Source organism: Delphinus delphis, chromosome 10 (assembly GCF_949987515.2).
Source record: "Delphinus delphis chromosome 10, mDelDel1.2, whole genome shotgun sequence".
Lineage (NCBI taxonomy): Eukaryota > Metazoa > Chordata > Mammalia > Artiodactyla > Delphinidae > Delphinus > Delphinus delphis.
The window spans coordinates 32450346-32472718 of record NC_082692.2 but is presented as its reverse complement, the minus strand read 5'-3'; the positions used below and the strand labels follow the sequence as shown (position 1 = coordinate 32472718).

General features: G+C 53.4%; 2 protein-coding genes across 4 annotated transcripts in view; both read left to right on the top strand.

Moving 5' to 3' along the window:
- Nucleotides 1-863: 863 nt before the first annotated feature.
- SRF (serum response factor) lies at nt 864-9154 on the top strand. 3 transcript variants are annotated; one of them, XM_060021787.1, is made up of 8 exons: nt 864-1751; nt 2664-2738; nt 3378-3644; nt 5116-5377; nt 5937-6056; nt 7108-7299; nt 7703-7779; nt 8005-9154. In XM_060021787.1, the coding sequence occupies exons 1-8, from the start codon at nt 1233-1235 to the stop codon at nt 8098-8100; spliced, it is 1608 nt and encodes a 535-aa protein (XP_059877770.1). In that variant the 5' UTR covers nt 864-1232; the 3' UTR covers nt 8101-9154. The 3 variants fall into 3 exon arrangements, with proteins under 3 accessions (XP_059877770.1, XP_059877769.1, XP_069397225.1); XM_060021786.1 differs by lacking the exon at nt 2664-2738; XM_069541124.1 differs by lacking the exons at nt 2664-2738; nt 5937-6056.
- Nucleotides 9155-11087: 1933 nt separating this feature from the next.
- CUL9 (cullin 9) overlaps nt 11088-22373 on the top strand; it is a 38155-nt gene continuing 26869 nt past the window's right edge. Inside the window, exons 1-9 of the mRNA XM_060021784.1 lie at nt 11088-11193; nt 12917-13520; nt 14074-14228; nt 14551-15063; nt 15585-15720; nt 15874-16067; nt 16350-16749; nt 17167-17359; nt 20673-20880. Coding sequence (XP_059877767.1) covers nt 12926-13520; nt 14074-14228; nt 14551-15063; nt 15585-15720; nt 15874-16067; nt 16350-16749; nt 17167-17359; nt 20673-20880 — 2394 coding nt within the window. The 5' untranslated portion in view covers nt 11088-11193; nt 12917-12925. The remainder of the gene's footprint in view (nt 11194-12916; nt 13521-14073; nt 14229-14550; nt 15064-15584; nt 15721-15873; nt 16068-16349; nt 16750-17166; nt 17360-20672; nt 20881-22373) is intronic.

Genomic DNA, 22373 nt, shown 5'->3' with positions numbered 1-22373 from the left:
GGCTACACTTTTTCCCAGGCACTGGTTGAGGGGTGGGCTTTATCCCCGCGACCACCCCCTCCCCCAGCCCAGGCCGCAGCTGGAAGTCTTTACAGATCATCATCTCTCCTCCCTGCCCCCATTGGGGACCGGGAGGCCGACTGTCTCCCCCGGTCTTTTCCAGATGTACGTCTGCCAAAGATCCCCGCCCCCCCCAAACCAGTATAGAGAATGATGAATGAGGACCGGGGAGCTGGCCTGGTGGGAAAGTGTCGTCGCCTTGAAAAGAGAGGGAAAGGGAAAGGAAGTGGTGGGGGGGGGAGGGGAAGCGGTGGAGCAGAGAGGCCGCAGGGCGAAGAGTGTAGACTGCGGGGACACAAGCCCCCTTTGCTCCGCCAGTAACGTTGACTCCCTCGGGAAGGCGTGGGGAAATGCTCTAATCCCTGCAGTCCCTGGGAATTTGGGCTGCATATCATTTACTGCAATCCGCACAATCCACTCAGGGACTATCCCAGTGTTAGCTTCCAGCCCTTCCAGCTCCGGGTTCCCAGTACCGCTCCCTCTCCTCCGCAAGACTGCGCTCCAGTGCTCTGCCAGGCTTCCTCTACCGCAGGTTCCTCCCAATTCTCTACCATTCTCTGGTCAGGGAGGCGGAGTCGTATCTCCTCTCCTGTTCCTTTAAGAGGCGTCGGCTCCTCCCCTTTCGGAGTAGCCGTCTGACGCGTGATGACAGCAGCGAGTTCGGTATGTCTATGCAAATAAGCGCTCCCTGTGGGCCAATGGGGAGCGGAGGTGCTGGAACCGCGGACCAATGGGGCGGGGGTGCAGGGGCTCACCATATAAGGAGCGGCCTCGCCATAAAAGGAAACATTGTATCTCTTTATATGGGGGGAAGGGTCGGGGGATCCCTCGCCACCAGCGCGTGGTCCCGGCCCCCTCCACCCGCCGTCTCGGCCGCGGCCAGCAGCCCCTGCCCCCCGGGGGACGCTGACGGCCGCCGGGCGCGCCGCCCTAGAGTACGGACAGGGGGCGCTCCGCGCGGCCTGGGGCAACCCGGGCCACAGGGGCAGGAAAGTGAGGGCCCAGGTCGGCCCGGGCGTGCAGGGGCCCCGGGTTCGCAGCGGCAGCGGCGGCAGCGATAGCGGCACTAAGCAGCAGCGGGAGCGCCGGGTTGAGCCGGGAAGCCGATGGCGGCGGCGGCGGCGGCTCCGATTCCTCGCTGACTGCCCGTCCGCCCTCCTACTTTGAGCGCCATGTTACCGAGCCAAGCTGGGGCCGCGGCGGCGCTGGGCCGGGGCTCGGCCCTGGGGGGCAGCCTGAACCGGACCCCGACGGGGCGGCCAGGCGGTGGAGGCGGCGGCGGGACTCGCGGGGCTAACGGGGGCCGGGTCCCCGGGAACGGCGCGGGGCTCGGCCCGGGCCGCCTTGAGCGGGAGGCTGCAGCAGCAGCGACAACCACCCCGGCGCCCACCGCGGGGGCCCTCTACAGCGGCAGCGAGGGTGACTCGGAGTCGGGCGAGGAGGAGGAGCTGGGCGCGGAGCGGCGCGGCCTGAAGCGGAGCCTGAGCGAGATGGAGCTCGGCGTGGTGGTCGGTGGGCCCGAGGCGGCGGCGGCGGCCACTGGGGGCTACGGGCCGGTGAGCGGCGCAGTGAGCGGCGCCAAGCCGGGTAAGAAGACTCGGGGCCGCGTGAAGATCAAGATGGAGTTCATCGACAACAAGCTGCGGCGCTACACGACCTTCAGCAAGAGGAAGACGGGCATCATGAAGAAGGTACCGGGCCGGGAGGCTGGCTGGCCACGGGAGACCGGGAGGGTGGGGACGCGCAAGGGGAGCCCGGGAAGGAGGCAGAGCCGAGGCGGAGGTGAGAGGCGGCGAGTCCGCAGGAGGTGTGTGGGAGGGGATGGCTGTTGCCCCAGGAGGGTGAAAGGGGAGGGGCCGCCAGGGAAATGTGGGGAGAGGGGAGATGCCGGGAACGTCCGGAAAAGAGAGGAAAGGCGCCGAGGTGGGAGTGACGGGCGCCAGAGAGGAACGGGGCCCTCGTAGAGCGGAGGAGTGAGGAGTGGTAATGGGAGGCTGCGGGGCTGCCCGGGAGGTGGTTAATGAGACCCGGGGGTCAGTAGGTCCAGTGCGCTCTGGTGTTGGGGGGAAGGCGCCGGAAAAGCAGGGAGAAGAGAAGGTATGGGGGTGAGGAGGTTGGAGCTGCATAACAACAATGAGCGAACATGTGTGGGAGGAAGGTGGGCATCACTAGAGTAGTGCAGGCTGGAAGGATGGGCAGGGCTGATGACCGAATGGGGCTTAAGAGCCCCAGGTAAGGGAGCAGGGCAGGAGACCTGATGCTGCCCTGAGCATCAGAAACCAAGTCCTGAGATGGCCATGTGTCTTCCGTGCATCCACTGGAAGCTGGCACACTCCCTGCAGGACAGGCTTCAGAACCATTTGCCCTTGGAACAAGTGGGATTTCCAGCCCTAGGGAAAAATCTGTGCACGGAGTTTGGGGAGAAGGTTTGCAGAGGTACCTAGAAATGCCTCCTCTTCTGGCTGATTATCCAGTGAAAAGGATGAGGAAAGGAGTTGTCTTGGGGTATAGAAGACATGGGAAGGGATGAAAGCAGAGGAACTGGGAAACAAGAAGCTAGAACTCTGGGAACATTGGCCGGTGTTTATATTTATCCCATATAGAAACCAAGGCTGCTTCCAGTGGGTTGTGGAACTTTGTTGGGAGTGAGGATGCTACCTATGGGGCCATCCTTGAAGGTCTGTGAAGGTCCCCTTCCTGGGTTTATGGCAGGGTAGTAGCTGCTAATCTAGCTGCCATCTCCCCTCATTCCAGACACTGTTGAATCAAGACAAAGAAAGAGAAAAGGGGGAGCAGAGTATTATAGAGCAGGACAAAATGGCAACAGGTTAGTGCCTGTGCAGTTTCTGGGAAGAAACATGGGACATTTTAGAGCTTAGGTGGCCCCTTATCCCTAATATCTATGTGACTTCCAGTGTAGTAGCGACTTCATCCTGGTCCCTGTGACAGTGAAGAGGTAGTGGAAGCCATCTCTTTGTGAGTCTCTGGGCACCAAGCTGTAATGAGGAGCAGCTACCTGGGCCCCTCCATGTCTGCTGAGGTGTTATATGTTCTGTCACCGGGAGCTGTGGCTATTTGCTTGGGGTATCTGCAGGTCAGTGAGGCTGTTCCTCAAAAGAGAAGCATGGGGTTTTTCTACTCTTCAGCTCACCTTCAGATATCCTTCAGATAAGACCCCTATAGAGTCACTGGAGAGGAAGGTAATTATGGGAGTGGGGGCTTGAGATCACTGTGTACTTCCCTCTCTTTCCCACTACCCAAGGAAGGTAGAGATTAAAAGTTTTGCTGACCTACCCATCTCCCCCCCCTACCCCCAGGCCTATGAGCTGTCCACGCTGACAGGGACACAGGTGCTGTTGCTGGTGGCCAGTGAGACAGGCCATGTGTATACCTTTGCCACCCGCAAACTGCAGCCCATGATCACCAGTGAGACTGGCAAGGCACTGATTCAGACCTGCCTCAACTCGCCAGACTCTCCACCCCGCTCAGACCCCACCACAGACCAGAGAATGAGTGCCACGGGCTTTGAAGAAACAGATCTCACCTACCAGGTGTCGGAGTCCGACAGCAGTGGGGAGACCAAGGTGTGTTTGGGTCCCCTGTCTGAGGGGAAGGAAGGGGAGGGACTTGACCGGCAGAGAGGGGAAGGGGTCTCTCTCCCTCGCCCAGGACAGGTGGATAGGTGCCTACTGATGTGGAGTGGAGCCGGGTTAGTGCCCCGCATCTTAGGGTACAGGTGTCCGTCCTCTCTATTCTGACAGGAGGCTGGCCCCCTAGATAAGCGGGCGGCCTCCGTGCCCATATAAGGCCGGCTCCGGCTCCACGCCGGCCTCCCGCCTGCAGCCCGCCTGCCTGGCAGGGCCCTTGCATTCCTCCCGCCAGCTGTCTCCCTGCTGGGGGCGGGGGCGTCGCTTAGCCCTGCCCTCCTGGCCGGCTGGGTGGCCGGGGAGTAGGAAGGGAGTGCTCATGGGTTCCAGGGTCCTGGGAAGCCAGCACTGTCAGCAGGCAGACTGGCTGACTAGGCTGGAGACTACCTTGCTAGCCAGCCGCCTGCCTCTTCAGGATGTCCGGGTCTGCGCACGTTAGGGAGTGTATTCGCCCGGCTGCTAGGGATGCCAGCCGTGGTTACGCCTCCCCCTTCCTTTTCCCGGTAAGGAGAGGGGGCGGAGCTTCCTCCCTTGCTGCTCTGGGGAGCTCCACCTTCTGTGTGGCCCTTCACTAACTGGCCAATCGGAGGAAGCAGCACTGTTTGCCTTAGCAACGCCTCCGCCAATCAGGGGCTTCAAGCTCCACTGCTTAGCAAACATCCCGCGCTGACCCAGCTCCAGTATCGGAGCCCCCTCAGTTCTCTGGGCCTGGTTCTCAGCTCGTGGCTTCCTCTTTCCTCTTCTAAGAACAAAGCCTCCCTGAGGGGCGAGTCAGTGCTCTAGGCTCCCCACTCTTTTAGCAGTAGGGCTAATTTATTCGCATGAAATTTTGCTGAATGAATAAATTCTTTTGGTGCTTCCTTGCCAAACCCCCAAGATCGCTCTCAAACCCTAAATTCCCTGAAAAACTGTCGGTCCCTATCTCAGAAGCCTGGCAATTCAGATCTGGAAGGACCCTTTTAAGGATGACATAGTAGCCCAGCCCCCTCATGTTTACAGAAGAAGAAAACTGAGGCTCAGAAAGAAGAGGTTTTCCAAGGGTCACACAGGATATCATTGCCAGAGCTGGGAACAGACCTCAGGTGACATTATCATTGTCATCATTATAAGAGCAGCAAATACTGCTTTTTTATGAGCCAGGCACTATTCTAAGTGTTTTACATATGTTAACCTCTTTAATCTTCACAACACCTATGGGGTAGGTATTATCCTTCTTTTACAGACAGAAGACTAAAGAAAAAAGCTCAGCAGCTCAATAACTTGTCTAAGAGTCAGGCTGCAGGTAAATGGTGGACTTGGGATTTGAACGCAAGCACACTGGTTCCATTCTGGGCTGTCAATCCACACAGTTTCTTGAAGGGGCAGGGTCTGGTAGAGGCTCACCACTCCATCTTTACTCTGGGTGTAGGATACACTGAAACCGGCCTTTACTGTCACCAACCTGCCGGGTACCACCTCCACCATCCAGACAGCACCCAGCACCTCTACCACCATGCAAGTCAGCAGCGGCCCCTCCTTTCCCATCACCAACTACCTGGCACCAGTGTCTGCTAGCGTCAGCCCCAGCGCTGTCAGCAGTGCCAACGGGACTGTGCTGAAGAGTACAGGCAGTGGCCCTGTTTCCTCTGGGGGCCTCATGCAGCTGCCTACCAGCTTCACCCTGATGCCTGGTGAGTCACAAGGGGCAAACTGAGCATGCTAAGAGTGGGTTTAGGGCTGGCACAAGCAGAATGACTTTCCTCACTCAGAAGGAGGGTGAACAGGGGCCAGAGCCTGAGAGAAGCCTCTTATGTCCCATTGGTAGGCACTGGGTCCCTCCCCACTGGGACTTGAACTATCCTTGTCAGTAAGTTTCAGCCATATGCTCTGGCCTTGTCTAGCAAGCCAGCCCTGTGCCTCCATTGCCACAAGGACAGCAGACATTCTACCACTTCCTTACCTTGACTGGAAGGCAGGTCATGTCCTTGATGGGTCAGTGCCTGCTCCTGTGTCAACTGAAGAGGGTAGAGTCAGGGCCTAGGGCAGGAGGAGGAGGGAAGGGCAAGAGCAGAGTGTGGAAGCCCCTGGAGACAAGATTCTGGTCATGAAGGGCTTCTTTGGCTCCCAGGAAAGATAGTGATGGGAGTTGGGGATAGAATGCCAGACCTTGGGCCTGGGGGTGTTTGAGGGTGCTTGGTGCAGGTGGTGGCTGGGTAGGACAGAGCACGAGTAAGTCTCTGTGTCTCATAGGTGGGGCAGTGGCCCAGCAGGTCCCAGTGCAGGCCATTCAGGTGCACCAGGCCCCACAGCAAGCGTCTCCCTCTCGCGACAGCAGCACAGACCTCACGCAGACCTCCTCCAGCGGGACAGGTATAGCTCGAAGCTCTGTCACCTCCCTGCTCTGCCTCCTTCATGAGGCCTAGCAGCAGGTGCCCAGCAGTATCCATCCCATAACTAAGGTCAGAGAATTTCTTCATGTGGAGACTGAGGCTTTGGGGTTAACCCTTACCCTAATCCTTATGAGAAAGTCAGGTGAGGATGGTTAGGTTTTGACTCCTGCCCTGCAGTAGGGCTGTGGATTTCAGGAAGAAATTAGGGACCATTGAAGCTACACTCCTTACTTAGGTGAGAAGCCTGAGGCCCAGAAAGGAGAAGTTACTTGCCCAAAGACACACGTTCGCTCAATTACCAGGAAGGACTTCTAGAGTAGTTATCTCCTTGTGGGAGGGTGTTCTAGGTTTTGAGTAACCATAATTCCCCTCTGTGTCTCTAGTCATTTCAGAAATGACGAGACACTTTCACAATAAAAGTACTTTTAAGTACTTTAAGTTATTTGCAACCTTGTTACACGAAGTTTGGTCTGTGGAAAGAGGACCAGTATCACAGCATCACCTGGGAGCTTGATAGAAATGCAGACTCTTTAGCCTCACCCCAAACCTACTGAATGAGAATCCACACTTTTAACAAGTTCCCCCGGTGACTGTATGCACGTTAACATTGGAGAAGTGCTTATTTAAAAGCTGAATCTGTTAGCCACATGTTGAGGAAGAGGGAAGAGGAGTGAGAACAAGTGAAAAACGGGATGAGGGAGCTCTCTAAAAGAAGAGTATCTGAGTTTCCTTGGGTTGGGTCAGTCATTGTAATCTTTGCTTTTCCCAGGGCCTTGGGGTCTTGGAACAGAGCAGATAGATAATGGAATAGAACAATGTGATAGGATACACTTAAAGGTTGGTGTGGTTGTGTTCAAGAAAAAATAAGGATATTCTTAGTTGATGACAGGGAACCGAGGAATAAGTTTTATCTAGCTTTTGACCTGGGAAATGGCAAGAGGGCTCCGGAGGCCTGGGGTTCCCGGGGGTGGGATGGGGGATGTTAATATGGACCAGTGCCGACCTCCCTGACGGGTGTTTGTGTTTGCCAGTGACGTTGCCCGCCACCATCATGACGTCATCTGTGCCCACAACTGTGGGAGGCCACATGATGTACCCCAGCCCCCATGCAGTGATGTATGCACCCACCTCGGGCCTGGCTGATGGCAGCCTCACCGTGCTCAATGCCTTCTCCCAGGCACCATCCACCATGCAGGTGTCCCACAGCCAGGTCCAGGAGCAAGGTGAGTTTTGGGGGGGCAGGGCTGCTGAAAGGAGGGCCATTTCCTCCCTTACACACACACACACACACACACTCACACACACACACTCACACTCAAATGCCTCCCCCAACTCAGATGCACACACTCACACGTAACCCAAACCAGGTGCTCACACATATACCTACACATTTACACACACAGATGCTTGCACACATACTCCAGCACCCAGGCTGTCCACTTGGACACTCATGCACACTTGAACACCCACACCCACACACATACTTAGACACATTTGGACACTTACCTTTGGGCACTTACATCTGAGACTCACCCAGTCACTTGTGCATTTATCACCACACCTCCAAGATCTGGAAGTTTCTCTTGAGCAAGTGATTTGAGTTTCTCCTGTGGCTTTTTAATGCAGGTGGCGTCCCCCAGGTGTTCCTGACAGCGCCATCTGGGACAGTGCAGATCCCTGTTTCTGCAGTTCAGCTTCACCAGGTAGGTGGGGGCACCTTTCACCCCAGTCAGCCAGCCCCTTCTTTATCTTGACCTCAGGGGTTCCATTACTGGGTGGTCCAAGCCAAGATCCTTAGCCGAGAGGCCTCTCCATTTGCCTGGTCAGGCCTGTGTGGTGGGCAGGCAGGCAGGTGAGCAGGGGGCAGCCTGAGCTGGCTGGTCAGGTCCAGCCCCCTACGTCCTCCTCACACATCCCCTTCCCTCCAGATGGCTGTGATAGGGCAGCAGGCCGGGAGCAGCAGCAACCTCACCGAATTACAGGTGGTGAACCTGGATGCCGCCCACAGCACCAAGAGTGACTGATCCGCCCTGCCGCCCTGGACAGATGGCCCAAGGGACGGCACCACTTATTTATTGTTGCCTTTTCACGTTTTCTTTACACACATGTTGACGGGCCGCAGGAGGGAGGCGGGGAGGAGCAGTGGGCAGCCACAGGACTGAGCCCTCTCACTCCAGCCAAAGAAATGGGCCAGCCTGCCCTCCACCCCATCCTCCCTCACCCTCCCCTCCTTCTAGCTCCACCTCCCATCTCTGTTGATGGTGGGGCTGTCCTGCCTCCTCAGACTCCCCTTGCCAGCTTGGCTCCATGTTTGCCATGAGTATTAGCTTACCCAATGGGACCGTGCTCCCCCTCCCACACACAGGTCTCTGTGGGACGAGGCACTGTGTCCCCCTGAGGAAGCGGTCGGGGTCCTCTCCCCAGCCTCCTTGCTGACCCCACGTCAGCTCTGCGTCTGCCACAGGCTGGGTCAAAAGAGCCCTAACCCTGCCCCTCAGGGAGCCAGCTGGGGAGATGGGGCTTCTTCCCTCAAGACTTGCCCGTGCCTGTGGCCCCTGCAGCTCCTGAGTAGCGGGGCCTGTGCGCGGAGCAGATTCCTTGGGTGACCTGCCCTGCCCAGCCGCTCCCCTCGGAACTCCGGGGGCTACTGGGTTGGAGGGAACCACCGGTGTTCCCTCTCCCCGTCTTCCCCCCCGTCCTCCCAGCTGCTTTACTTAAAGTTGATTTTGAACTTTTTATTTGAGGAGACGAAGTGAAAACAAATCTATAAATATATATTTTTAAAATATTTAACTTTTTTTTATGGCGTTTTTCTCGTCCCCCTCCCTGCCCAAGCTCCCCTTCCCTGGGGAGCCCTGGGGCTCCCTGGAGCTGGCTGGGCTTCTGTGGACAGAGCTGCCCCATGAGCTTGGGGCCCGCCAGTGTATGGGGGAGATGCTGGGATCACCCGGTCCTGGGTTGTTTCCAGGAGAAAACCGGGGGAGGGGCCCTCAGGCCATGCCCCAACGGGGTGGGGAGGGTGACCCACAGCTCTGGGCCTCTTTTTGTCCTTCAGGGCTGTTGCTAGGGAGAGGGAAAAGGGAGACCAAATGTGGGGATGGGGGTGGGAGGGTGTCAGAGGCAACCGACTTCATTTGTGCCACACGCATGGGCATTGCAGCCTTGTGTGCCCCCAGGCCTGCAGCTGCCTGGGGCCCAAGTTGCAGTGAGCAGGGTGGGGTCTGGGAGGGGGCGGAAGGCAGGAATGGGGGGGCAGAAGAAATGGGAGCAGCTCTTGGGCTGAGTGTGGGGATAGGGGAGCCAGAAATGGCAGCTCTCCCAGGGAGTGAGCAGCTACTGTAACTTTTTAAAATTAAGACAAAAAGCCTTGAAGAAAATGACTTTATTTTTCTAAGTGTAACCTCAGTATTTATGTAATTTGTACAGGGGCCGTGCCCCACCCCCTCTACCTGCTTCGGGGTAGACCTTGAGGGTGGGCCAACATAGGGGGAGGGTCTTTTACCCTGTGTCAGAGCCTACCTTTACCACCTGTATCCAGAGAGGGAGCTTTTTCAGAACAGGGCAGCAGTGGAGTGGAGTTTTATTAACCCCTTAGGACTGCCTTCAGTAGGAACAAGCCTGCTTCTGTGATTAGGTGAAGGGGTGGGGGAAATTTTTACGCACAGCCTAGTTATCAAGGGGGTGATTTGCCGACATGTTTGAGAACCTCCGAACCTCTAACCCCCGTTGCTGTCTTGCCCCAGTTTGGGGTGCCAAGATGGAAGTCATCTTTCTGGCTTTCTCCTGGAGGTAGCTGGGGGCTTATGGGTGGCTTACAAGATTGGGGCATGGCAAATCAGGGGCTAGAGAGTGGGGGAGCTTGGGACTCAGGTCTGTAACTGCCCAGCCCCTTTTCTCTGCTCTTGTTTTCACTCCACCATCACTCACTCACTCCCCCCTCTCACCCAGGGGAGGAGACCTTGATGAATTCCTCCTCTCCTTCCCACAAAAGACAGACCCAGTGAGTGAATCAGGCAAAGTGCTTATAATGTGTGTTGTGTGAGCGTGGCCTTGGGAGAACATGTGTGCGTCAGGGATGAGGTGGCATTTATATGTGCAGCGACCCTTGGTGTTTCCCTTCCTTGGTGGCTCTGGGGTGTGTGTGTGTGCCTGAGTGAATGTGTGTGTGTGAATGTGGGGTGTGTATGTTAGTGGTTTCTACTTCCCTGGGATGCTGACCCAGGAATAGTGGACATGGTCACAGTCCTATGTACAGAGCTTTCTTTTGTATTAAGAAAAAATACTCTTTCAATAAATGTATCATTTTTGTGCACAGACTGTGGGGTCTTTGCCTTTGTTTTCCCATATTGGAGGGAGGGAGGTGTGAACATGAATCAAACCCCAAAAGTTGCTGCTCTGAGAAGCAAGCCTGTCTGTTTGATGAAATGCTAAGGGGTGCTTTGGGCTGTTGAAATTCTAGGATTATACTTGAGGAACATTTCCGGGGGGGCTCGGGCATTTATCTTTGGCCCCAGCTGTGCTAGGTGCTTAGGTCAACACAGAGAGGAGCAATTTTAATTAATAGGAAAAGTGACGCAACCAATCCAAAGTATCGGGTTTGGGAAACTCAGGGCCACGTGACCTAGTGCAAAATAAGAGGAAAGCCCTAGGGTGGGAGTGTGAGTTTCAGTGGGAGATGAGGAAGGCAGACCTAGTGAAGGGGAGGGAGGGCTTCAAAGTTGATATTGGATGGAAAGGGCTGCCTACGGCTGCTGAGAAAGGAGCAATGTGACCACTACTCCGGGCTCCGCGGGCAACCGCCCACTCACCCCTCCCCCGGCCGCTCGCCCCAGCGCAGCAGCCCCCGAGTACTACGCATGCTCCGCTTGCGCGCTGCGCTGCTGCCGCGCTCGGCTGTGGGCCGCGGTGGGACCCGTAGCCGCCGGGCAGTGCGTGCACTCGCGACGTGACCCGGAAGGGAGCTGCTGAGGAGGCGGGGCCAGGACGGCGGGGCCAGGACGGAGGGGCCAGGACGGAGGGACCAGGACGGCAGGGCCAGGACGGCGGGGCCAGGACGGCGGGGCCAGGACGGCAGGACCAGCGCTGTGTCCCAGCAGGGCCGAGCCGGGCGGTGGGAGGTGAGAGGAGAGTTCTGCGACGACCCGGTCCCTGCCTCGTTCCCTCCCCGGTCCCTTGCCCACTCTCCGTGGGGCTTACGACAGGAGCCAGGTCTTGCTGAGATTCGTTCGGACCAGTCAGCCTCCTGCGACCGCGCCTCTCCATCCTCACCCCGCCCCCCAAGCCCGTTCCTGTGGCGATACGGGCCTCCTCTACGGCCCCTGGGCCTGCAAGCTCGGGCCTGATCTTGCCACCTACGCCTACCTGCTGTCTCATCCCCGCATCCAGGCCTCGACTCCACACCTCAGTTTATTGCTCCTGTTCTAAGCCCTCCCTCTCCCCCCATTTAGGCCTTTCCGATGGTGTTACTTCACCCTGCTCGTCAGTTGTCCATCGCACATCTCTGGTTACCTTCCTGTCCTGCCCCCCATGCTAACTGGACCCCTACCCCCATCGAGGTCCACATCCCATGTTTCCCCTCCTCTTCACGCCTTCTGTTCTCATCTTCTATCCCTGTACCCCAACATGACCCCTGCCCTGATCACCATTTCTTCATCTTGGTTTATCCTCCGTTCTTATCCTCATCATTCCCTGTTGTCCCCCACTGCTTCATAGTGTTCCCTGACCACTAGCATAGCCATCACCCCACACGTATTTATAATCCTTTCTGGCTTAACAGCGTTCCGTTTATCTGGGGACTGATCCTACCTTCTCCTTCTCTAAGAATAATAATATTAGATTCTGTTTACTAAGCGCTCACTGTATGTTAGAGGCTGTTCTAAATGCTTTATGTAGCGATTTTAGTTTTTACAACAACTTCGTGAGTTGGGTATGAATATTATTACCATCTTTCAGAGGAGGGAACTGTGGCGTAGAAGTTAAGTAACTTGTCCAAAAGCATGCACACAGTAAGTGAAAGAGCCAGAATTCAGAGTCCCATTTATCTGACTCTGAATCTGTACTGTTGATATATTGCCTCTCTAGAATCTCTACTGTCTCCTGACCTCATTCCCTAGCCTTCAACTCCACGATTACCATCTCTGTCTATAACTACCTGACTTAGAGCCTCACCGTACCTATTGCATAAGTGCAGGGTGGAACCTGGTTTTTTTCTCCCATGATTTTACTTGGCCCACTAGTCCCCTCCCCCTTTCACAATATTCTCATACCCCTTTCCCATTCAGCCATCTGCACCTGGGGGCCTCCTTTCATCTCTGTTCTCTGTGTCTGCTGTGGCCCACCCTTTTATATCCACAGTCCAGTTTTACCCTGTCATTTATACTCCTTGTCCTGCCACTTCCCCATCCTGACTTTCCTGGCTTGTTCTGGCCCCACTGTCTCACAGGCTGCTGTCCTACCTGCTCACCCGTGTCATCCTTCTAAGTCCTGATCTGTACCCCTCAGCCACCCTGCTGTTCTGCCCAAATTGTCCTGATTAACTGTCAACTCTTCTTGTCACCTTGCCTTTTATCCTTCTCATCCTCTTTTGTAATTTCTTGTATTTCTTAAATCTTTTCATTTCCTTCTATCGCCGTCTTTCACTCCATTCTCCTTCTCTTATAAATCCCAAAGTGTGTTCAAGTGATTCATTCCATCCTATTCTTGGCCTTTTCTCTTTGGCCTCTAAATTCCATGCAACCTACCAATCACCACCCACCCTGTCTACGCCTCAAGATTCCACCCCCTTCATGTAGCCTTTTCCCTTTCCAACACAGCCTCTGTCTTTCTCCTTGTGTGTCCCAGGAAGTCAGGATGGTGGGGGAACGGCGCCCTGGGGACCTCATGGTGCCCTTGGGGCCCCGGCTGCAAGCATATCCTGAAGAACTTCTTCGACAGCGGCCTGGGCATGATGGGCGTCCTGAATACCTGATCCGATGGAGTGTCCTGAAGTGTGAGGAAGTGGGAAGAGTGGGTGTGGAAGAGGGCAAGGCAGAGCACATCCTCATGTGGCTGTCAGCCCCCGAGGTCTACGCCAACTGCCCCATGTTGTTAGGTGAGCGGGCATTACCTAAGGGACCTCAGCATGAAACAGCTGGGGGTTCCGGAAGCTTTCCCCGAGATCCGGGAGGCCTGGATGATGTGGCAATGGGAGAGATGGAGGCTGATGTGCGGGCGCTGGTGCGCAGGGCTGCCAGGCAGCTGGCAGAAGGTGGGACCTCGAGCCTCACGGCCGCTGTGCTCCACACCATCCATGTGCTCAGCGCCTACGCCAGCATCGGGCCCCTCACTGGTGTCTTCAGGGAGACAGGCGCCCTAGACCTGCTCATGCACATGTTGTGCAACCCTGAGCCTCAGATCCGTCGGAGTGCGGGCAAGATGCTGCAGGCGCTGGCAGCCCATGATGCTGGTAAGAGACAGCCAGGGGAAGAAGGTAAACACTGGGGAGAATGAGGCTACAGGAGTAAGAACAGGAAGAGGAGGGATTTCCCAGCTCTGTAAGAATACCTAGTATTTGGTGGACATCAGTTTCATTGCAAAGGGAAAAATATAAACTAAGCTATCACAGGTGCGTAAACAGGATAAAATGATAGCACCTGGTTTATCTGTCCATTCTCAGTGCAGTGGCAGAGAAGAGAAGGGAATAAATTTATATTTTTAAACTGGTTTGAGATTTGTTAGTTGGTTATGAAATCAGTTTGGTGGGTTGTAACCAACATTTTTTAAAATGTAACATATCAGTACATGGCACTTGGTAGTGTAGGTTTTGTAACCTGAAGTATATGTTTCAGTTTTATATGTGTACACTTGCATTAGGTTACCATGTAAAATGTGTGTGTTCCTGTGAGTCTCAGTCAGAGAGAAGTTTGAAAGCCTCTGGGGGTAGGGGATAGAGTCTGGGGGAAGGCAGTGGGTAAGTAGTGGGGACTGAGGAGAAGATACAGATTGGGTGTGGATTGCAGGGAGTCGGGCTCACGTCCTTCTGTCACTGAGCCAGCAAGATGGCATCGAGCAGCACATGGATTTTGACAGCCGCTATACTTTGTTGGAGCTGTTTGCAGAGACCACGTCTTCTGAGGAGCACTGCATGGCCTTTGAGGGCATTCATCTGCCTCAGGTACCCTGGCAGCTGTGGGGGAAATGCTGTGTACAAGGCCTATGGCATCATTTCTGAAAATGTGGTTCAGGACTGCGTCAGCCTGGGGAGCTTATTAAAATGAAGGTTCGTGCTACCCTCCCCACTCAGAATCTCTGAGATGAGAATCAGGAATCTCTGTTTTAGGGCACTCCTTGTGTATTTCTTCTATAAATCACAGTTTGAGAACTACAGGTGTGGGGATGAGGCCTTTATCTTTTTCTGGAGAGGGTGATATTGAGGGGAAGGGAGAGGGGCTAAAGCCGGGAGAAGAGGAGCCTACACCATGGACTGTGTCCTCCAGATCCCAGGAAAGCTGCTCTTCTCCCTGGTGAAACGATACCTATGTGTCACTTCCCTGCTGGATCAGCTGAATAACAGTCCAGAGCCAGGGACTGGAGACCGAGGCTCCCGACCCTCAAGGGAGGATTTTGGCCGGGAGAAAAGCCGGGGGCAGCGGGAACTGGAGTTCAGTATGGCTGTGGGCAACCTCATCTCAGAGCTCATGCGGAACATGGGCTGGGCCCGGAACCTCAGTGAACAGGCCGCATCGCCACCCCGGCCAACCCGGTCCATCTTTCAGCCCGGCATTTCAGGCCCCAGCCTTTTACTCCCCACCAACATCGCCACCCCCAGGAGGCAAGGGCGGGCCTTCCGCCAGCGCGCTGAATTCTCCAGCCGTAGTGGCTACGGCGAGTACGTGCAGCAGACCCTGCAGCCGGGCATGCGAGTGCGGATGCTGGACGATTACGAGGAGATCAGTGCCGGGGACGAGGGCGAGTTCCGGCAGAGCAACAATGGCGTGCCCCCTGTGCAGGTGAGCAAGAGTGCGGTGGCGGTCCACCGTTGGGGGTCTGTGTTGGGTGGGGCATAGCTGGGGCATCCACACAGGGGACTCCTGCAGGCCACCCAAGGAGAAAACCCCAAGAAAATTGGAATGGTTTAAAGGGGGTCAGTGATGGAGAGGGGGGGCTGTTTGAAGGGCTGAGAAAATCTGGCAGGAGTGGGTGGGCTGTGAGGTCAAGGAAACAGTTCTTCCTTCCCACCCAGGAAGCAGAGCTGACATGTTCACACACCCTGACCCCCACCAGTGGAGCTGGCTAGGAGGGAGTGTGGGCGCGGAGGCCATCCGGATTAGGAAGAGATGAGAGGCAGGGCCTGCCTGGTAGGGGAAGGGAGCCTTTTGCTGAACGGAGGTTTCCCAAGCCTAGCCAGGTGTGCCCCTGAGGACTGTGTGCCCAGGTCTGGGTCCAGCCATGTCTTCTCCAGCCTGCACAGCTCAGGGTTCACAGGGCTGAGCCCTCTTGTCTTCTCTCTTTCTTTCTCCCTCCACGCTAGGTCTTTTGGCAGTCAACGGGCCGTACCTACTGGGTGCACTGGCACATGCTGGAGATCCTGGGCCCCGAGGAAACTGCTGAGGATATGGCTTCAGCAGCTGTGGCCAAGGGGGCGGGGACCGCTGTGTTGGGCACAGGTGAGCCATGGAGGGAGGGGACATGGACGTCGTGTCTCTGAACAGAGGAGGAGTGGCTGGAATGAAGCCCTTCCCGACCAGGAACTGCCCCACAGATTCAGAAATTCAGTCTGTTCCTGGCGGAGCTGAGGCCCCTCCTGCCTGTCTCCTCAGCGCTTCCCTCCTGGGACTGGAAGCCGGTGGATGGGCTCTACTCTTTGCCCTACCTCCAGCCCGAGCCTCAGAAGAACGAGGAACTGGGATACCTGACCCAGGCTGAGTGGTGGGAGCTCCTCTTCTTCATCAAGAAGTTGGATGTATGTGAGCAGCAGCCAATTTTCCAGAATCTTCGGGAGAACCTGGATGAGGTATTACAGGCCTGCGATACCTGGGGGGTTTGCAATGGCATTGGAGGCGGGATCCTCTAAGGTAGTTTGCCATATGGGACTGCCTAGGGGAAGGCTGAAGCGAGAGGTTAGAGAGCCCAGCGCGGTGGTGGGGGGTCCTGCTGGGGGAGGAGGCAAATGCTGGGAGGGTCTAGTATGTAGCAGGTGTGCAAGGCACGGTGGGAGGTGGCCGCCCTTCTGTTTCTGTCCCCAAGGCCTTTGCGTCTGCTCCTTCCTAAAAAATACATACCATTCTGTTGCCAGACCCTGGGTGAGAAGGCCCTAGGTGAAATCTCCGTGCCCATAGCGATGGCTGAGGGTCTGCTGCAGGTTCTCAGTAATCGGTTTGAGGGCAGCGCCCTCAGCGACCTGCTCAACTCTCAGATCTACACCAAGTACGGGCTGCCACCCAAGGCACTGAGCAGCTCGTCGTCTTCACGAAGTCACTCCAGTTCTCCAGTTCTGGAAGAGGAGTCCAAGTCAGAGGCCAACTTCTCAGAGGAAGAGGCTGAGTCCCCCAAAGCAAAGCCCCTTAAGTTAGAGGCAGAGCCTGCCAGGGGAAAAACTGAGCCCCCCATGGCACAGAGTGATTCGCAGCTGTTTAACCAGCTTCTGGTGACTGAGGGGATAGCTTTGCCCGCCGAGATGAAGGAGGCAGCCAGTGGTGAGTCAGGTGCTGGGAGGTGAGGGCAAAGAGGTTGGAGCAAGTCCCGGGTGGTCCCCAGAGAAGTGGGTAGTCAGGGCAGAGGGCAAGCCGTGGAGGGAGGTCACTTTTGTATGGGAAAATGCTTTGGAAGCGTGCATCCATTTTCCTTCCTTCGACCTTGATTATCGGTAATTGATCACTGCTCCCTTTCTTCAGTATCCCTGGAAAAGGAGGGTCCATATTCCAGAGTACTGTCATCTTCATTGCTTGACTATTAAATCCCTCACACAGAATTGGGAAAGTTCTAGGTGCAAGCTACAGTAGTGAACAGTGTGTTAAAATGTCAGTAGGATAACTGGACTTGACCTTTAAAGACTTCCAACGTGAAGGTGCCACAGTTTTTTGAAGGCACTGCCTTTCCCTCACCGCTTTCAGAAATGGCTAGAGCCTTGCGGGGTCCTGGGCCACGCAGTTCCCTGGATCAGCATGTGGCAGCGGTCGTGGCCACCGTGCAGGTATCCAGCTTGGACACACATCTGCAGCTTTCGGGACTCTATGCCCTCTCTCAGGCCGTGGAGGAAGTCACTGAACGGGACCACCCTCTGGTCAGTCCCGACAGATCCCTAAGGTTAGAACCGTGGAGAGGTGGAGGGGGTTATGGTTTAAGCTGTCAGTGGGGGAGGATGGTTGGGGAGGGAAGGAGCTATGAGATCAAGAGTTAGAAAGGCTAGGAGGAAAGAAGGGTCAGCCTGCGGGGTAGCTGAGCAGAAGGGTGGAATATTAACGATGGTTAATATTCTTGGAGCATTTGTTCAGTGCCAGGCCTTGTGCTTAAAATTTTATAAGCATTCTCTCATTAAATCCTTCTATCTCCAGAGGAGAACTTGATGCTGTTCTTATCCATTGCGTGTGTCAGGAACTGAGGCTTAGAGAATTTAAGTAACTTGCCCAGTTTCACAGATAACAGAGCCAGGATTCAAATCTAGGTCCTTTTGACTTTTGAGCTTGAGTTTTCTTTTTTCTCCCCTCTTTTTCCCCCCTCCCTGCTTTCTATCTATTAAAAAAATTTTAAATACTTCTTAGTTATACACATAATACACAACTGCATTCTTATTTTAAAAGATCTAAAGCATATGAAAGAACAGAATGAAAAGGCAAGGTCCGTTTTTACCACTGTTGTCATGTCCCAGCACATATCCTTCAGACCTTATAGAGATTGACATTTGTTAGTGTGTTTTCTGAGTTTGTGTTTTCGTGTATGTGATCTCACTCTTCCTGTTTCTGCAGCTTTCCCCCTGCACGCAGTAGGTCTACACTCAGTATGTCAGTCCGCATGGTGCTACCTCATTCTTCACTACTGCCTCGGACTCTGCAGTATGATTATACCCAAGTTCAAATATAGCGTTCTTTTTAAAAATTTTATTTTACTGAAGTATAGTTGATTTACAATGTTGTGTTAATTTCTGCTGTACAGCAAAATGATTCAGTTATGCATATATATGTACTTTTTCATATTCTTTTCTATTATGTTTTATTACAGGATATTGAATATAGTTCCCGTGCTATACAGTAGGACCTTGTTGTTTATCCATTCTATATATAATAGTTTGCCTCTGTTAATCCCAAACTCCCAATCCTTCCCCCGCCATTCTCCTCCTCCACTTGGCAACCACAAGTCTGTTCTCTCAAATAGTGTTCTGATCGATCTGTTTTTCCTCACATCTGCCAGTACTGGATATTAATCATTTTTTAAATCTATCGGGTTGGGAAAATTTGAAGTGATTGGTACCTCCTTGTTTTAATTTCTTAGTTCTAGAGAAGTTAGTCATATTTGCATGTATTGTATTTCTTCTTCTATAAATATTCTTATCTTTTGCCCACTTTCTTATTGGGTCTTAGTCTTTTTTTTTTAATGTATTTTTCTTAATTAGTTAATTTATTTTTGGCTGCGTTATGTCTTTGTTGCTGCTTGTGGGCTTTCTCTAGTTGCGGCAAGCGGGGGCTAGTCTTTGTTGCAGTGCGTGGGCTTCTCATTGCCGTGGCTTCTCTTGTTGCGGAGCACGGGCTCTAGGTGCACGGGCCTCAGTAGTTGTGGCGCGCAGGCTCAGCAGTTGTGGTGCACGGGCTTGCTCCTCGGTATTTGGGACCTTCCTGGACCAGGGGTCGAACCTGTGTCCCCTGCACTGGCAGGCGGATTCTTTTTTTTCTTTTTTTTTTGTGGTACGCGGGCCTCTCACTGTTGTGGCCTCTCCCGTTGCGGAGCACAGGCTCTGGACTCGCAGGCTCAGCGGCCATGGCTCACAGGCCTAGCCTCTCCGCGGCATGTGGGATCTTCCTGGACCGGGGCACGAACCTGTGTCCCCTGCATCGGCAGGCGGATTCTTAACCACTGTGACACCAGGGAAGTCCCTGGCCTTAATCTTTTTTTTAATTTACAGACATTTTGGATATTAATCCATTACTTCTGTTTCAAATATTTTGCTTGTCTTTTTCTTTCAAAATCATATTAACTTAATTTTCTGAATATAAAATACATGCTCACTGTAAGAAAAATAGAAAATTGTGAGGATAACAATCATCTGAAAACCCTTTATGCAGAGATAGTCACTGTTAACATTTTAGTAAACATCTTTACTCATATTTATTTATTCGTGTTCAGATGCATTCCTATGTATGTTAACTTGTTTATAGTAAATCATGGCTACAGAGAGGAATATATATCTAAAGCACTTTTCGATTCACGTTGTAGTCATCATAAAGCTCATGAGAGAAGACAGAAAGCATCTCTACATGGGGAGGGGCTGTTAGCACTCTGGCCGCTGGTCCCCATCGGCACCTGGTCGAGTTAGGGCTCTATGGACCCCAGGACCTCTGGACCTCGAGACCCCAGTACAATGACAACAAAAAAGACAGAGATAAACACAGAACTTTCTCAGTGCTTTTATTTGCCTTATTTCCCAGAATTTCTCTTTTTGTCCTCCTTTCCTTCCTATTTCCCAGGCCACCTCCTCAATATACATCTCTGTCACTGTGGAGAAAAATGTCAGTCCCGGCTTTTTTCCTCTTGTGATGCTCACTGTGATCTAGAAACTCTGGAGACACTTCTTCCTTCCCTTCAGATCAGCATTTCCACTGGACCCTTTCTCTAGCTTATGTGGCTGGGCTCTTAATTTTGTGGGTAGTATCTTTCATTATGCTGAAGTTTCAGATTTTCATGTTGCTATATTTTCAACTTTTAAAAAATGGCTTCTGGGTTTTAAGAGGGTCTATTCCATGCTAGGATTATAAAAATATTTCCTTTTACTTTCTAAAAATATTTATGATTTTACTTTTCATGTTTATTTTAAAATCTGTTTGAGGTTTATTTTTGCAAATGGAGTGAAGCAGAGCTCCAGCCTTCGTTTTTTCAGATAGATAGCCACATGTCTCTGCCTCACGTTTTGTATGGTTCTTTCTGTCCTCACTGTCTGAGATGCTACCCTTATGTCTCTTCTCATCTATTCATCTGTTTGGCTACCCTGTATTGTTTCCAGAGTTTTAATTATTGTAAGTTTATGTTTTGATAAGTAGTAGGCAAGTCTACAATTATTTCTTTCCAAACATTTCTTGACAAAGTCTTGCATTTTCTCTTCCTATACCTAAACCTGCCTGTCATTTTTTTTTTAAACCTTTTGGGCATTTTGATTAGCATTATACTAAATTTATAGATTTATTTGAAAAGATGAACCAGAGTTCATAACCTTTTTGTAGTACTCCCTACTTGATGAGGTGAAGAGCCTGAGACAGACTGCAGAGGAGAGGGCAGCAGGACTGGGACTGAGGCAGGGAGAGTAGGATGGAGGGGGGTGGGGGGTGATGGACTGGATCTTGGTGGACAGGGTTGGGCGGGCAGTCAGACATGACTCTTGGGATGGGGGACCCCGATGTCTCTTCTCTCTCAGAGAGAAGCTAGTGAAGACGCTGGTGGAGCTGCTGACCAACCAGGTGGGAGAGAAGATGGTGGTGGTGCTGGCCCTGCGCCTCCTCTACCTGCTCATGACCAAGCACGAGTGGCGTCCACTCTTCGCCAGGGAGGGTGGCATCTACGCTGTGCTGGTTTGCATGCAAGAATATAAGACTTCTGTCCTGGTGCAGCAGGCAGGGCTGGCGGTGAGTGGACCGGGCCTGGGGGTAGAGAGTGATGGGCAGGGTGGGCAGGTTGGGGGCGTGGCTGATCTCAAGGAGGTTCTCTGGTGATTCGGACAAGGAGGAGACATTGGGATGGAAAGATGCAGGTGGATGGAAGAGATCCAGCTGGACAGTCTTGGAGGTTGAATGTGTATTTGGAGCAAGGGAGAAGGATGTTTTTGAGAATGACTCCCAGGTTGAAAATTGAGCAGCAGGGATGGATGAGGCAGTCACTTGCCAAGGGGGAGAATGTTGGAGGCGGAAGAGGTGTGGAGAGAAGGTCAGGTTGAGTTTCTAGGTATGCTGACTTTCCCATGGCTTTTTAGTTACAACTAGGTGTCTGATTAAAGACTAAATTTCTAGATGTGACAGAGTATTTTTTAACCCTTTTGTCTGAGTGGTACCGGTACACAGAAATTACCTCCTCATCAGATGTGGGTAAAGCCCAGCCAGCATTGCCATTGCCTTGCCCCGCCCCCCACGCCCATCCCCCGCCCCCTCCCCGGGCCCAGAGAATGGTGAAAGGAGGCCCTCGTTCAGGGAGGAAGAATTGGCTTCCTGAGTACTCCAGACAGAAGGGCTGGCTGATAGGGAGGTATGGGCAGGGGACAGGTAGACCTCGTCCAGAGCAGTTCTGAGAATGGATTCCAGCAGTGTAACGGCAGCAGCATGGACTGGAACACAGGTGCTCTTAGGGCAGGCTTCCCGGGGAGAGGCCGGGAGGCTCGTCCTTTATGGGGCCAGCCTGGTGCTGCTCCTCCCAAGAGCAGCCAAGCTTTCCTAGTTGAGACCGTGTCTGCTCAAAAAATTCCCTGATCCTTTCAAACCGCATGACCAAAATACGACATTTGCCTCTAAATTTGAACTCTTGCCCTATAACAGAATTGCATCTTTTTGTATGTAACTTCAGGTCTACAGAATTCAGCTTGGGGGAGGGGGAGGTAGCTAAAGGGAAAAAGCCTCATTATGAGGTAGCATTTGCTTGAAGGGTCCAGCCCTCACAAGGGGGATCGTCCTGAGAATTATTTCTAATTTACTTCATCCTTAGAAGGTTTCTTCTCAAGAGTCAACCCTTTCACCAGCCAAGACGTTCTCCACCCTGATGGTTTAGTGTTCATCCTAATTTAAGATTCTCTTTAGTACCAGCAAACAAGTTGGCATATTACCAGTATTTTTTCCTATAATTCCAGTTGCCCTGCCTGTGAGTCAGCACAAGTAGCCTCGTCCAGGCAGGCTGGCTACTGCCTTTGGAGGCCAGGGGACATAGGGGTGGGAGTGTTGGCACACAGGTGCTAGCGGCAGTTGTGGGAATGGCCGAGGTTGCGTGGGGAGGGGGTGCGGGGATCGAGGAGAAGGGGGACAAGGAACTTCCGTATTTGGGACCTGGCAGCAGAGAAACTCCAGAGAGGTAGGACGACCAGGAGGACAAGAAGTTATGGAACTCAAGGGAAGAGAGGTTTTTCAAAGGGAGGAGT